The sequence below is a fragment of the Perognathus longimembris genome, chromosome 3, assembly GCF_023159225.1.
Source record: "Perognathus longimembris pacificus isolate PPM17 chromosome 3, ASM2315922v1, whole genome shotgun sequence".
In the NCBI taxonomy this organism is placed as follows: domain Eukaryota; kingdom Metazoa; phylum Chordata; class Mammalia; order Rodentia; family Heteromyidae; genus Perognathus; species Perognathus longimembris.
The window spans coordinates 56,015,520-56,031,839 of record NC_063163.1 but is presented as its reverse complement, the minus strand read 5'-3'; the positions used below and the strand labels follow the sequence as shown (position 1 = coordinate 56,031,839).

Here is a 16,320-nt window from a genome sequence, read left to right as displayed (position 1 = left end):
GTTCCCAGGCTTCTAAGTATAGAACTGGGCAACACATAACCCTTTGCATGCATTCTGTAGTTGAAAGGCTGGGGAGTGGACACATGTAGCTGCAAGAGAGGCTGTCACACTATGATCTTAGCCCTCGCACATGCCATGACCACTGAGGAGGACCAGGTGTCCAGTCCCTCCTCCAGCTCACTAATCAGTGCTCAGGCAGTGATGTCAGATGATACTGCAGAGTGGAAACAGTGAAATATTAGAGTAGATGCACAAAATCCCACTGATGTTACCAATATATAGTTATCAGCAGTGCACCTGGCTGGGTTGGGCAGAAGCATGTAGGAACAGCCACGGTGGTTGGCATTTTCCTATTGAGTTCCTTCCTTCTAGTACCTGCCTCTTCCCTACCAGTCTCTATAGTAGATGCTTCTGGAAGGGCTTATTGTCAGAGCCATTATGGCTGTGGTCTTTGGAGGACATGGGGCCTGCCACCCATGATGTTGGAATATGTCTCAAGAGTCTGAGACCCCTGATGGGGCAGCAATTGGCCATCACTTATCTTCTAGAAATGAAAGCTGTTTCATAGATGGAACCGCACAACAGATGCCTTAGTTTTTGACTATGGTTCTTCTTTCTAGTGATACCAAAGCACTGGGTAATGGAGGATTCATGCCCTTTGGGGTGTCTGGCATCCTTTCGGGAGCTGCGACCTGCTTCTATGCCTTCGTGGGATTTGACTGCATTGCCACCACAGGTAGCTTCCCTCCTGGTCCGTGTCCCTTGCCCTCCTGGCAGACAGGTATTGCTCACACTCCCGGGTGGCATTTTCCAACTGCCATTCTTACACTGGAGTGACACGTAGATTTCTAGCTTCCTGCTAGTCTCCCTTCACCCCTTTAGCATTTCCCTGAAGGTCAGTGCTTACGGGAAACTGCACTGTGCCTGTGACTAAGGGCTCTGATGTTGGAGCAAGACCATGATAACGTGGCCGGATTTCATATCTACCCTCTGAGGAAAAGGCCATGAAAAATAGTGTCATCCTCGTGCATTTGAATAGACCTATTACCTATCCTCAAACCTCCCAGATTTTCTTTACCAAAGGCAGTAAGTTTCTCCCCTAGGTTACTTAAAGTCTGAGAATGCCACCCTGAGCTATGACCCTCTTGTATGTGTGCTTGAAGGCCACCCATTTGTCATAGAAGTTCAAAGACCCTGCGGGCTGAGCACTGAGGGCGGTCATTCTTGGTGCCAGGTGGGCTCCCCGCAGGAATGTGATCCCTGGGCTGTCCTGTGCTCCTGGCTGACTCTCTGCTATTTCTAGGTGAAGAAGTCAAGAACCCCCAGAAGGCGATCCCTGTGGGCATTGTGGCATCCCTCCTGATTTGCTTCATTGCCTATTTCGGGGTCTCTGCTGCCCTCACGCTCATGATGCCCTATTTCTGCCTGGATTCAGACAGCCCATTGCCCGCTGCCTTCGAGCACATGCACTGGGAAGGTGCTAAGTACGCAGTGGCTGTGGGCTCCCTCTGTGCGCTGTCTGCCAGGTGAAGAGAGGGTATCTTTTGGGGTTCTTCATAGAGGCCTGATACTACCAGGAGAGATGGGGGGGGGTGTAGGCCAAGAAGCCAGGCATACAGATCAATTGATAGTATATATTCCTTTTTCCCCCCTGAATCAGACCAATATTCTAACCCTGAGTTTGTAGCCACCTCTTTTCTTGTTTTAGTTTTGATCAGTTGTGGGCTTGAACTCAGAGCCTGGGCACTGTTTCTGAGCCTTTTTATGCTCATGGCTAGCACTCTACCACTTTTGCCACAGTGCCACTTCCCTGGGTGTTGTCCCTAAGCTCTTTTTGCTCAAGACTAGAGCTCTACCACTTTGAGACACAGCGCCACTTTGGTTTTTTGAGTAGTTCATTGGAGATAAGAGTCTCACGGGGACTTTTCTGCCTGGGCTGTCTTCCAACGGTGATCCTTCCAACGGTGATCCTCAGATCTCAGCCTCCATAGTAGCTATAGGTGTGAGCCACTGGTATCCAGTTGTTGTTGTTGTTGTTGTTTCTAAACTCAAGCAAGGTGCTGTCCTTTCCCCTTTTTCACTTAAGCCTGGGGCTCTACCACTTAGGCCACACCTTTACTTCTAGCTTTTTGCTAGTTAGTTTGTTTTGTTTTGTTTGCCAGTCCTGGGGCTTGAACTCAGGGCCTGAGCACTGTCCCTGAGCTTCTTTTTACTGAAGGCCAGCACTCTACCATTTGAGCCACAGTGCCACTTCTATATATGTGGTACTGGGGAATCGAACCCAGGGCTTCATGTATACGAGGCGAGTACTTTACCATTAGGCCATATTCTCAGCCTCTTTGCTAGTTAGTTGAAGATCAGAGTCTCACAGATTTTCCTGCCTGGGCAGCCTTCAAACCATTATCCTTAGATCTCAGCCTCCTGAGTAGCTAAGATTATGGGCATGAGCCCCCAGCGCATGACTTTTTTCTGTTCTTTGTTGTTATTCATCACCTCAAGATTTGTTTGTGCTGTTAAGCTAGTCATCCTCCATTACTCCATAGGGGTATTATACCCTAAGAACCTTTAGTAGGTGTTAGAAATCACAAGTAATACTGAATCCTATGGTAGAATTTTCCCAGGACATGCATTGCTGTGATGAGAGTTAAATTTATAACTTAGGCTCAGTAAGAGGTTAAAACAGTAATGAATAATCAAATAGAACAATTCCAACAACATACTACAATAAAAGTTATTAAAGCATCAGTTGTTTATGTCTGAAATACTCTACATATTTTCAGACTCCAGGTGACCCCGGATAGGTGCAAGCACAGAATTGTAACCACAGATAAGGCAACACCACTCTGTTGTGATCATGAAGAGCCAGAGCCTCCCTGGACCAGTTAGCAAGGGACCAGGCTCTGTTCCTTGGTTTGGCTATAAAGCAAGGGCTCCTTTGAGGAAGGAAGGAAGTATCTTTTAGTGAGAAGCCTTTTGCCCTTAGTATTTCCTGCTAGTTTATGTAAATAGGAGGTGTTTATTCAATATTGACTTGCCACAGAGAAATACTCATAAATGCAGTCATGCTTTTATTTTGTTTTAGTTAGCTAGAAATCATTTCAGAAATAAGTGCAAAAATTCCCTTCATAACTATTACTACTATGATTACATGCTAATTTTTTTTTTTTTTTTTTTGGTGCCAGTCTTGGGACTTGAACTCAGGGACTAGGCACTGTCTCAGAGCTTTTGTGCTCAAGGCTAGTACTCTGCCACTTGAGCTGCACCTCCAATTCTGGCTTTTTAAAAATTTTACTGGGGGGGTTGGTTGATTGGAGATAAGAACCTCACAGGCTTTCCTGCCTGTGCTGCTGTATTGGCTTTGAACAGTGATTTTCAGATCTCAGGCTCACCAGTAACTAGGATTACAAGCTTGAGCCACTGGCACCTGGCTACTTTGTTTTTGTTTTTTGTGGCTATTTTTTGTTGTGCTGGTTTGTTTGTTTTTGTTTATCTATATTTACCCAGGCTTGAACTCAAGGCCTTGGCTTTTTGGCTCATGGCTGGTGCTCTTTCACTTGAGCTATGCCTCCAGCTTGGCTTTTTGGATGGTTAATTGGAGATAGAATCTGATGGACTTTTCTGCCTGGGTTAGCTTGAAACTTCAGTCAGTTGGGTCTTAGCCTCCCTAGTAGCTAAGATTACAGGCCTGAGTCACTGGCACCTAGCTCACAGGCTGCTTGCATGAGCTGTTCCCCCTTGGTTTATCTTGGTTTACACATGTGTACTTTCTCTGGGGATTGTTTAAGTGCTGGGTCTTAGAGCTATTGGGCATCATGCAGAATCAAGGAAGCAGTTCTTGGTGAGAAAAAGGTGCCCAATCTGCAGTAGTGAAGTGTTGTCACAGAGGATGCCTTTCTTTGTGGCTTAAGAAGCCAGTTTGACTCACGCTTTGTCTTCCCTCCATGCAGTCTTCTGGGCTCTATGTTTCCCATGCCCCGCGTTATCTATGCCATGGCAGAAGATGGATTGCTCTTTAAATCTTTGGCCAAAATCAACAGTAGGACCAAAACACCAATAATTGCAACAGTAACCTCAGGTGTCATTGCTGGTAAGTACTATAATTCATTTCTGGTGCCAGCATTTAAGAATCATTCCCAGGGAGACATCTTCACTTATCTTGAATTGTTTGGGTCTAGGAGAAATTTTAACTGGAGAGAGAGTGTGTGTGCATGTGTGTGTATGTGTGCGCGCACGCGCGCGCGCGTGCATTGGAGCTTGAACTCAGCATTGTGTTCTCAGCTTTTTCACTCAAGGCTGGTGCTTTACCATTTGAACCACACTTTCACTTTCTTCCGGCTTTTTGCTAGACAGTTGGAAATGAGAGTCTTACAGATTTGATTGCCTGGGCTGACTTTGAACTAGTATGTTGAAAGAGTTGCAAATAAAGAAAAGTTTTTTTCATAGTTGATTCATAATTTGCTCATATTGACACTAGCTTTAATTTCCTTCCTGTGCTGGCAAATGGCTTTTAAGTGACCATAAAGTAAAACATGGCACTTCCCAACCTAAGGAATTAGTCCTTTGCATCTGGTAGGAGCGAGGAGAAGCTTTGGTTTTGTAAACTCCTCACATGGCAGACTTTGTCTTGGGTTTCTGTGTGGGTAGGGGTGTGGGCATTTGTGGAACACACAGTTGGATATTGTTCTAATTACCCACATGGCCTTCGTTGCTTTTAATTCTGTGATTTTTCCTCAATTTAAATCTCTTTGGCTTACATTGATCTAGGTGGGCTCCAGAGATAATTGTGGGAAAATCATAGCTTTGATTTGTATTTTAATTTCTATGATTTGCATGGGATGTGGAAATACTTACTTGAAAGTAGCTTCTGCCACGTTCTTTTAAAAGTCAGTGGGAAACTTGACAAATAAATAGATGCACATATTTTTCAGAAATTACAGATTTTCAAATAAGTGCATGTGCTTAATTTTTACTAGTAATCTAAAAATTTTTAATTACCTTTAGGTAGTTGTATAAGGGGGTTTAATTCAACTTGTCAGTCTATGCATATAATAAATCTTGATTATTAATCTTCTTCCATCATTCTGCCCCTGTATCTCTCAACCCTACTCATTCCCTCAAGTGATCTAGTTGTTATTAATTTTAAAGTCCTGGAGATTGGACCCAGGACCTTGTGCATACTATGTAAGTGATCTGCCATGGAGCTACATTCCCAGCCCAAAGCATTCATGTTTAATTCTTTTTTTTTTTTAAGGCCTGGGAGCAGGGATTTTTGGTGTCAGAGGCAGCATTGCTTGGGAGTACTTCATCTGATTTCTCCCATGTGAAGGATTTTCACATGGGAGGAACAACTCAGCTTTCCCTGCTCACCTGTCTGGGTTTGGAGGACTCTTGTGAGTCCTCTGGAGCGCCAGACTTGCCTTCCTCTACCTCTCCACCAGTATCATCTTGGGAAAATACTCTCTAGAACACCAGGGACTGTGCTCTGCTTGAGATCACTAGAACTTAGTGACTGGCACACTCTCAACCAGTGCTGTGCTGTGGGAGGGAGGGAGGGAGAGAGAGAGAATATGCTTATGAGTCAGCAGTGTTGAAGAAGTCAACTAGATTCAGTCATAAGATCCTGGCTCTGGGACTCAGAATGTGGCTTAGCGGTAGAGTACTTGCCTAGCATGCACAAAGCCCTAGGTTCCATTCCTCAGTACCACATACACAGAAAAAGCCAGAAGTGGTGTTGTGGCTCAGCAAAAGAAGCTCAGGGACAGTGCTCAGACCAAGAGTTCAAGCCTCAAGACTGGCACCAAAAAAAAGAAGATCCTGGCTCTTCCATTCACTAGCTGTGTAACTTTAGATAACTCTCATAACCTCCTAACATGAATATCTCCATCCATTATGTAGGAGTAGCTTGGAAAAGTATCATGAGAATCAAAGGAGACTGTACTTTTCATTACTTTTTACAACAGTTTTTGTTACAAATGTTAATTATTAGTACCATCTCATCTTAAAAATTTTTAATTGTAATTATAAAGGTGATATATAGAGGGGTACAGTTATATGTCAGGAAAACAGTACATTTCCTTTTGGACAATGTCACCCTTTCCCCTGCGATTAGTTCCATCTTTTGAGGACTGTCTGTAGGGAATCTTTTGTTGTTGTTCTTGTTTATTTTGTTTTTTGGTGCCAGTTCTGGGGCTCAAACTCAAGGCCTGGATGTTGTCTCTGAGCTTCTTTTTGTCAAGGCAAGTGCTCTCCCACTTGCCAGAGATCCACTGTGTGTTTTTGGACTCTAAATGTGTGTTTTACTTCTGAGCTTGTGTTCCTTGAGCAGTGTCTTCCCAAGGGAAGGCTGGGGAGAAGGAGTGAGAAGCAACAGCCTCTGCTTTCTCTCTGGATCCTGGGTGGCTGGTGGTCCCGGGGCTGCTGGGGTGTGCAGAAGGTCATCCACAGATGCTGATGTGTGTCTCCTCCCCAGCTGTGATGGCCTTCCTCTTTGAACTGAAGGACCTGGTAGACCTCATGTCCATCGGCACTCTCCTGGCTTACTCTTTGGTGGCTGCCTGTGTGTTGGTCTTACGGTATGTATGGCTTTCCTAGGTTCCATCTTCACCATTAATTGTAGGTGCAGCAGGGTAAGTCTTCATTGTTTATATATGTTTATGTATTAATACTTATATGTTTATATATATTCATTTATATGGTCTGACTTTTATGTTGGTGCCAGCTTTATTGAGGCATGCCCAGAAGAGGGTGGAATATGGTTGAGAGCCTGTTGGGAGCTTGTTCTCAAGAGTCAGGAATGGTCCCTACTTCCTCTATCACTTATCTGTTAGCTGTTAGGAGCACAAAGAGCTTAGCCCCAGTGTTGGGTTTGGGATTTGGGGTCTGAAGAGTTGAAGGGTTAGGGTAATGACTTCAAGTGGTCCAAATTCTAGAGACAAGTGTCCAGTGGTTGGCCCCTAGAGGGCCGTGGGAAAATCCATCATCAGGATGCCTCTAGCTGGCTGCACTGTGCCAGGGAAATGAATCCCCTGATGTGGGGTGAGGGTGCTTTAGACTTTTAGACTGGTGTTCAGAAAGAGTTTTCAGGTTCTGGCTGCTTCCATCTTGAGGGGTAGTGGCATTCTCCCCCACCCCAAATCCCTTCCCAAAGCACACCTTGAGCTTCTTTGGTCTTCTACAGGAGGGCACGGCTCTCTTTAGAAATGTACCAAATGACGTTCATAATGAGAACTTGTGTTCACAGGGATTCTAGCTTTGGTCACCCAACAAAAGACTCCTTTTTTTTTTTTTGTCTTAGTTGTTCATATTTACAAGGTTTCCTTCCTTCTTTCCTTCCTTCCTCCCTCTTTCCCTCTCTCCTTCCCTCTCTTCCCTCCTTTTTTCCCTTCCTCTTAGGTTCTATATGCTGTTTTCACATGTATTTTGCAATGCATTACAAAAAAATTTCACCCTCTTTTTCCCTTCTCTATCCCATTTTTTATATATTCAACACTTAATTTGCATGAAAACTTGTCTTTTTCTAAGAGCACTTTATGCCAGTTTGCAGATCCCTCTTGCCTTGCCAATGGCTTCCTCCTCCTCCTCCTCCTCCTCCTCCTCCTCCTCCTCCTCCTCCTCCTCCTCCTCCTCCTCCTCCTCCTCCTCCTCCTCCTCCTCCTCTCTTCCTCCCCCCCTCCCCCTCCCCTCCCCCTCCCCCTTCCCCTCCCTTTTTTTTTTTTGCCAGTCCTGGGCCTTGGACTCAGGGCCTGAGCACTGTCCCTGGCTTCTTTTTGCTCAAGGCTAGCACTCTGCCACTTGAGCCACAGCACCACTTCTGGCCATTTTCTGTATATGTGGTGCTGGGGACTCAAACCTAGGGCTTCATGTATACAAGGCAATCACTCTTGCCACTAGGCCATATTCCCAGCCTTAGTGCTTTCTTAATTTCCTGAGTTACTGTATAAGTGAATCAGAACAAAAGTGGTTAAGTTTATTTTCATGCTCACTCTTAAAATTCATTATACACAAAGCAACTCAAAATCCATTTTCCAAAGCCAGTAGGAAGGATATGCACTGAGTTCATTTAGGGTGGCAAGATAAGGGACCTCATTTAATTTAATTACTTCACTTGCAGGAAGCTAGTGTGTTCGAAATCATGTTCCAGGCTCTGTTCTTTAGCCTAGTCCATAGTTAGTTACTTCAAGACACTTGACTTTTAGGTCATCCAAACAGAATCTGTCAAATATATCAGCCTCATGCTCTCCACCAAATAGGACCCTCGTGGGAGTCCTTTTTAGTTCTGTCATTCACCTGGTTTTGTGGGAAGTGATGTAGTACCCTGTACCACTACTACTTGCTTAGACATGAGCAACCTTCTGGGAATATTTCACTGGGCTGCCTCACAATTCAGAGACATCTTTGTCTCTTCTGAAAAGGTGTTGCCTGGAAGCAGAAAAACACAAGTCTCTTCTCCCCCGTCTCTGTGTTATAAGAAATACATTCTTTTGGGCATCCCCTCCCCCCTTCCAGTGTTCAAGGCTTCAGCCTACCTCTAAAGCCTGTTGAGAACTTCAACTGGTGCTTAATGAACATAGGTTGTGTGGGTCACACACTGTGCATCATTTTTTACAGGTATCAGCCAGAGCAGCCTAACCTGGTATACCAGATGGCCAAAACTACAGATGAACTTGATCAAGTAGAGCAGAATGAGATGGTGAGCACCAGTGACTCCCAGACGGGCTTCTTACCAAAAGTGGAAAAGTTGTCTCTGAAAGCTATATTCGTACCCCAAAACAAGGAGCCTTCCAAGCTCTCTGGATTGGTCGTGAACATTTCAGCCAGTCTCATAGGTAAGAGTTTGCCTCTTCCAGGTAAGGGGTTGAGGATCTTTCTTGTTTTTCATCAAGGATGAGGTAGAGGGAAATTTGCCATAGACAAACGTGTGTGTATGTCCTTTCTCCCTCCCTCCTTCCCTCCTTCCCTCCTTCCCTCCCTCCTTCCCTCCCTCCCTCCCTCCCTCTCTCCCTCCCTCCCTTCCTCCCTCCCTTTCTCCTTTCTTTCCTTTCTTCCTTTCTTTCTCTCTCCTCACTCTTTTTCTTTCTTTGTGGGCTTGAACTCAGGATGTGGGTGCTGTCTCTTAGCTTTTTTTCACTCGAGGCTAGTGCTCTACCACTTGAACCATAGCTCCACTTTCAGCTTTGTAGTGGTTAATTGAAAATAAAAGTCTCACAGATGTTCATGCTTGGACTGTGTTTGAACTGTGATCTTCAAAGCTCAGTCTGGAGCAGTTAAGGTTACAGGCATGAGCTACCAGTACCCAGCTGTCTATCCCACTTATATATGAGGCAGAATATAGCCTCCTTTGGGACAGGATTTGGGGAGAAGTGAGGATACTTGTGTGAGAACTTGCACTTACATTCCCCCCTCTCTCTCTGTGTCCCCCTTAGCCATTCTTATCATCGTCTTATGCATGGTGACTGTGCTTGGGAGAGAGGCGCTGGCCAGTGGCACCCTGTGGGCCATCTTAGCAGTTGCAGGAGTCACCCTCCTCTGTGTCATAGTCACAGGTATCATCTGGAGGCAGCCTGAAAGCAAGACCAAGCTCTCATTTAAGGTGAGCAGTTCCTGTGAGCCTCCTGGTGGGTCATGGACATGCTCCTCCTCCTGCTGATGCTGTGGATTTAGCCAGCCAGCGTGGTTGGGGGGGAGTGTATGCGAGGGCTGGAGGAGGGCCCTGCCGAGTGAGAGCCTTTCCCTCTTAGATGGTGGGGTACACCTCATCCTGGGGGCAGTTTCTGTCTAGGTATATCTTGTGTCCTATCTAAGTTTGGAAACAACAAAGACAAATTGTTGGATTGTACCCATTAGTGCAATTATCTAATCAATCTTGAAGTACAAATAAATGCCTTTTCTAGCCTTCAGCATGAGAAGAATCAAGAGGGAAACTCAAATGAAATTTAGTTGCTTGAAGCAACAGTCCTTCCTGTTGGGATTGACCTGAGAGCTCGGGTGAGGGTGGGGATGTAAGTTGAGCTTGTCCCCACTGGTCAGACCTGATGCCACCTCGTGTCTCTGCAGGTGCCCTTCTTGCCCGTCCTCCCCATCCTCAGCATCTTCGTCAACGTCTATCTCATGATGCAGCTGAACGGAGGCACATGGATCCGCTTTGCAGTGTGGATGCTCATGGGTACGTTTGTGTGTGTGTGTGTGTGTGTGTGTGTGTGTGCATGTGCATGTGCACAAACATGCAAGCACTGGAACTACAGCTTGAAATCAAGGTCTGGGCACTGTCAGCTTTTTCACTTAAGGCTGGCTCTCCTCTACTTCAACCACCGGCATATGGCGGGGTTTGCCCCCACAAGTGGCTTCTCTGCTCCCCAAGCCTATGCAGGCTATTTACGAGGCAAGCACTCTTGCCACTAGGCCATATTCCCAGCCCTATGCAGGCTATTTACTCATTGGTAGCGCCTTCCTCATGCCAGATTGCCTGACACAAAGAAGAAACACATGTGCCATTGGTTTCCGGGGTATAAATTTCCTGGTAGGCTGTGTATCTCTCTTCCCCTTTTCATTGATTAGGTCATTGCCCACAGGAGTCATCTCCCCAATTGGGAGCTTGAATGCCCCTACAAAGGCTCCCCAGTACCCCCAATGGGAAAATCTCACGGTACCTGCCCTCAGCCTCCCACTGGGTTCCTCTGCTGACTGCCCAGTGCCTTCTCCTTAGAGCATTGGCAGCTCTCTTGTTTCAAAAACGAGATGACTAGCTTGCAAAACTTAACAGGCCCCCCCCCCCCCCCCCCAATCAGCCTGGGCAAGGCAGCTATGCCTGCTGTTTGAACCTCTGCTCTCGATTGCAGGCTTCACTATCTACTTTGGCTATGGATTTTGGCACAGTGAGGAAGCGTCCCTGGCTGCTGATCAAGCAAAGACTCCTGACAACAACTTGAACAAGGGCAAGTGATGCGTAGCCCCACCCACGAGAGGTTGCAGCAGCTCCAGGATTGGCTGCAGAGGACCAGGAAGCATCTCATACTCTACTGATGTGACAGGAACCATCCCCATCCCCAAATGTTGCCCAAGGTGCAATGAATTGAACTGCAGCCTCCTCCACAACTTGTGTGGCCTGACCAGACTTGGCCCGGCAGCCAGCTCGCAAGGCTCAGGTCACCTCTGGACAGCTCCCTGGCCAACTTGGCTCTGCCTGCCCATGTGTCTCCTCATTCCATCTGAACAAAACCGTTGCTCATCCCGGCCAGCTGGGTGCCTTGTTGCTGCAGCCCAAGGCAGATGGAGACTACTCCTCTCTCCTGAGAACCAGGACTCCCTCCTTGCTGCCTTCCTATTACAAACATGCACACTCCAGACCCTCATGCAGCTTCTCCCCCAGTGGTGACAGCCAGCCAGATTCAAGAGGAATGCCAACAAGCAGCATGTCCTAGCCTGGTCTACCCCAGAGCCACGGGACCATAGTTCACCTAAAAGAGGAAGGATAGGCCATTTTGCCACTCCTACTCTCTGTGCTGCTTTCTGATGAGATGATTTGGACTAAACCTCCCCTTGGAGTGTGACTTTGCTCTCTTAACGGCTCGAGATGGGCCCTGGCCCGTGCAAAGCAGGATCAAGGGCAGGTGTTTCATCTCAAGCTTCTCGTGGGAGTTCAGAATCAAGTTGGGGCAAGGCTGGCTCTCCTGGCATTTATGTGCGCATAAACCAAGGGACATTCTCCAGGCCCCAGTCCGTTCCTGCTGCTTCTGCCATGTGTCCCTTTGGGCTCTATGTGTCCTCAGTAACTGGAACATGAAACTATTTGTATTAGACAACCTCATGCTGGCAGAGTTCTGTGAGCCTTTACCATTCACTAAGTCTTCCCCAGGTCCTTGTGCGTCAGTCTCTTGGGTCTTACAAGGTTCTCAAGACAGGTGCAAGCACAATCTGGGGCTGTGATAATGCTAAGTGGTCAGTGTCTCCCCTGAAATGAAATTGAACCCTCCTGTGAGCTGCTATGAATCACTCCACCAGATTAACTTAGGGACTTAATATAAGCTTGGATAACGGCCAAAAGAATTTGTGACCACCTCATATCATGAGTTTGTGATTCAGGGAATGTCCACACGAGAGATGTCCTGTAGTCTTCTTGCTGTCTCTTATTCTTACCAGCCAAGGCAAGATGCTGGCGATGCCCTGGACCTCATTCCTCCTTTAGGCCTAGAGCCCAGGGTGTCCCTCTAGGACTTTCCATGTCCTCCTACACTGTCCCTGGCCCCCCACTGCAGCTTGCTGTGGGGCCTCCAGCCAGCACCCAGACAGGACAAGAGTGCCGATGGACCCCACTAACATTTAGAATAGCAGTTTGGCCAGCAGATTCCAGGACAAACGGGTAGGCAGTCATTTAGACAGCTCCAATAGGCAAATGATGTTTTTGAAACCTACTCCCCCATTTCAACCCAACTAGATAGAAGCCTGATGATAAACTGATTTGTCTCTTCCCCTCCCCCTTGTTCCAGGAGCTCCTTGAATAGCAATGAGGCTGGGGTGTGTGACTCAGTTGTGGAGTGCTTACCTAGCATGGGTTTCAAACCCAGCACCACCAAAAAAAAGAAAAAAGAAAAAAAAAAAAACAGTTGAAAGGCTGGTTTAGGTTAGCCAGTGGCCCAAGACCTGGCAGTTGTGCCAGGCCCTGATTACCTCTGGGTGCTTTATTTTGAAGGTCCCAGAGGTTATTCCAGAAGGAGTAGCAGCTGACCCCTCCAAAAAGCATGGGTTTCCAAAGAAAGGCATTTAAATGTATGTAGATTGGTGCTGTAAACTATTTTGATAAATATTAACTTATTTTGTTGGGGTTTTGGTTGTCGTTTGTCTTCTTAGAACCTATTCTCCGTTTGCTGGATTTCTTTTCACTGTTTTTAACCTAGAAGAAGAGAACTTGAGGGGTGTGAGGTGGGGTTGTTGTTTTTAACGTTCCCCCTTTTTTTTTTCTGGCTGAAATTATTCCATTCAAGATGACACTGGACAGTCTGTTTACAGTTGATATTTCAGTTCATACTCTGCATCAGTCTGCAAGTAGACAGGTGGGTTAGAACTCGACTCTGAACTAAAGGAGGATTGTTGGCAGCTGAAATCAGGCCTAGACAGCCGGAGGTGGGGGTGGGGGTGGGATGTGTACCTAATCAGGAAAGGACACCCAAGGGTCACTTGAGTGGCCAGTTCATTGGGTTTTGTGCTTTTATTAAGAGCGGACTGTTCAGATTTTCTTCTGTGTAAAGGAGCAGCGATGTAAGTCGTTGCCTGTTTGGGGTGAATTTGCCTTTTTTTCATCACATTATTGCCCCTGAAATAACACATAGGCAAAAATAACAAAACAAAATTTCCAAGGATCAATAGTTCCACATATCTGAGCCCTCTGCATGGCTTGGCTAGTATTTTTTCCTATATAGTCAGGACTTGAACATACATCTTGCAAGAATACCATGACCATTCTTCCTACTTTGCCCCAGCCCCAAATGAGTCCCATTGGACAGACCTTCCCTCCTGCCATGAAGTGCCTCCCCCCGCCTCCCAACAGGAGCTCAGCCAAAGAGTAAGATGCAGGTGTCTCCAGGGCTGGGGAAAGCTTTGGGAAGGATGTGGGGGCGCCTTTGTGCAGCCCACACCGCAGTTGAGGCTTTATGAACAGATTTCTTCAAGAGGGAAGGCTGACGGCTGAAATTTCAAAGATTACTGCGGTCACAACAGCTCAGAGTGTTCTCTTTTCCCCACACTTTGGGATTGGCTTTGGAGCAGCAAATGCCATTAAGTCTCATCTCTAGCAGGCTGAAGACCATCTGATCCCATGTACTTAGGTGATGTGGATACCACAGGCTACCCAACTGCCTGTACGGTGGCCACGGGGCTGTGGGCGTGCAGCTTCTCCCTAGTGGCCAAAGTCCTTCACAGCTCCCTCCAGCCCCTTAGAGGAGACTCCGGTCCTCTCCATCCTCCCCCCCTTACCCTCTACCCCACCCAGTAGCATTCTGGATCTGCTGGTGTTGGCTAACTGGCCTAATGTGGGCCCCCACACTGGGTAAAAGCTGGAGACAACGAGGTGGAAGGCTGTGTTCTTACACCCCCTAGAGGCCTCACTCAGGCTTGCAGGCAAGTCTGGGCTCTCCCTCCAAAGGCCCCCCTGCTCTGCTTGTCTGGTCTGCATATCCCATGTCACCAGACACACTCCTCTTGAATAAGAGCCAACCGGTCAGGTGGCACTTGTGTCCATGCCACCAAGACAGGAAGGGACCTAAGTGCTAGGGTGCCCATTGAGGGGTGAGAGAGAGTAGATGAGTGGGAAAATATATCCAAGTCTATACCCTAATGGGCTTCTGACAGGTGTGTGGAACTGTTACAGGGTTGAAGTTCATACATCTGAAGAATAGTTGTGATTTTAGTGTCCTGTACAATGAGGATATTCCATGTAAGACTCCCAAGGGAGAGCAAGATGTACTTTGGGGGTAGGGGGAGAGGGGTCGGAAGATGCTTTACTCATTTGGCCCCAAATGCTATTATCCTCTTTTGATACCTAATGAGGTTTTTTTTTTAGGCAAAGAAGGTCAGCTGGCTTTTTATTTTCACTGTAAACCAGAGCCATTTTGTGCCCGCTGCTTCACTGAGCCACAAAGCTCCCTTCCCAGAGAGACTTGATGTGGCCCCAGGGGACCAACATGCCCTCTTGGATTGGCTTATCTGTTGTCTATAACCCCTACATGAGACCAAGAGCATTGTCCACGCAGAGGTTCTCAGGGTATTTGTGTGTCCAGCAGGGTCACGAAGCAGGGCAAAGAAGCATTCTGATTGTGTGCATTCATGTATTAACAAGCAAGGTAGATGATTTCTTGTTTGGGACTTCTTTTCCCATCTGAGAAGTTGAAATTATATATTTAAAATAAATTTCCTGCTTCTTTTGTGCCTTTTGGTTTCAATGGGCTTAAGGGTCATAAAGGGTTATGATGCTAATGAGGATTGGTTTATTATCAAACCCAAATAGCTGGGGTGTTACCAGTCAATTGTTTTCTTCTACTGAACACAGCCATTAAAAAGAGTTGTTTTTATTATGTAAAGTGTATGATATTTTTTTCCTACTTGTTTGATGTTCTATTTTTCTAATCCTTTTTCTTATACTTTCTTATAATGGCGATAATAGATTTAGACTGTAATGCTAAGTACAACTCAGGTGGGTCCCTGCTGGAACCCCCCTGTGTTTGTTTTTTTAATTGTATTTGATTTTTTTATTCTTTTAAGGGCATGTGCAGGTGTTGCCTATCACTTAAAAAAAATGTGAAACTGCTGTTTCCCCATTGTGCTGACTACGCCATGTACACTGACAACTTCGCACCAGACTTCGTGCTGTAAAATCAAACTATTTTGTGGTCCAGTATCTCCTGCTTCTGCAAATTCTAATAAATTTTATTGATGGCTTCCATGCACACTGTGCCATCTCCGGAATTCCTTCAGCTCTTGGTGATTTTCAGTTTTTCTTTTCTTTTTCCAGTGCTGGGGCTTGAACTCTGGGCCTGGGTGCTCTCCCCGAGCTCCTTTTTGCTCAAGGCTAGTAGTCTACCGCTTTGAACCACAGTGCCACGTCTGGCCTTTTCTCTGATTAATTGGAGTCTCACAGTCTTTTCTGGCCAGGCTGACTTTGAACCATGTTCCTCAGGTGTCAGCCTCCTGAGTAGCTAGGATTATAAGCATGAGCCACTGGTTCCCTGCTTGGTGATTTTCATGTTCCAAACAAGAAAAGGCCTGGGCTTGGAGCCCAGGCCCTCAGGCGATCACCACCAACAAAACCTCTCACTTTCCTAACCTCTTAGGTTTGTGTTGGTTGCCACACACACTTTTGGGGGGTGAGGACTAAGGTACACAAGGACACAGAAGCTGAGGGTCTGTGGGTGGTTATCCCTTTAAGCACTGAGACTTCACTCGCCAGCTCCCTGGAGAAAGCAAGCTGCTATTTTGACACAGGAGGCAATGCAGCCTTAGTGAGACTTAATTTCTACACTCATAGGGCTTATACTGGCAGATAAAAGTTTAACCTTCGCTCAGCTGATGGTGGGTTTGGGAGCAGACACCCAAGGGTTTAGACAGAAGGGCAAAAGAAGAGAGCTCCCTTCTCTGTGCCCAGCAGGTTAACAAATCTGCCCGGGGGCCTCACATTTCCTGTGTGCTGGGTGGGGCTTCTCTCTGCACCTTTAATGCCCTGTTGGACACAACTTACAAGAAAGTGACAACCAGAGTTCAGCCCCTCCCTCGCCTCACAAAGCAGTCAAGAGCCAGGCTGGTGGCTTGTAATCCTAGTCTCTCAGGAAGATGAGA

At 46.6% G+C, this 16,320-nt stretch overlaps 1 protein-coding gene across 1 annotated transcript in view; it reads left to right on the top strand.

The window, feature by feature from the left end:
* The window catches only part of Slc7a1 (solute carrier family 7 member 1), a 33,005-nt gene extending 19,961 nt beyond the window's left edge, over nt 1-13,044 (top strand). Inside the window, exons 5-12 of the mRNA XM_048341575.1 lie at nt 621-736; nt 1,304-1,526; nt 3,948-4,087; nt 6,470-6,572; nt 8,608-8,825; nt 9,423-9,589; nt 10,054-10,162; nt 10,836-13,044. Of these exons, the coding sequence (XP_048197532.1) occupies nt 621-736; nt 1,304-1,526; nt 3,948-4,087; nt 6,470-6,572; nt 8,608-8,825; nt 9,423-9,589; nt 10,054-10,162; nt 10,836-10,939 (1,180 nt within the window). The 3' untranslated portion in view covers nt 10,940-13,044. The remainder of the gene's footprint in view (nt 1-620; nt 737-1,303; nt 1,527-3,947; nt 4,088-6,469; nt 6,573-8,607; nt 8,826-9,422; nt 9,590-10,053; nt 10,163-10,835) is intronic.
* The last annotated feature ends 3,276 nt before the right edge of the window (nt 13,045-16,320 follow it).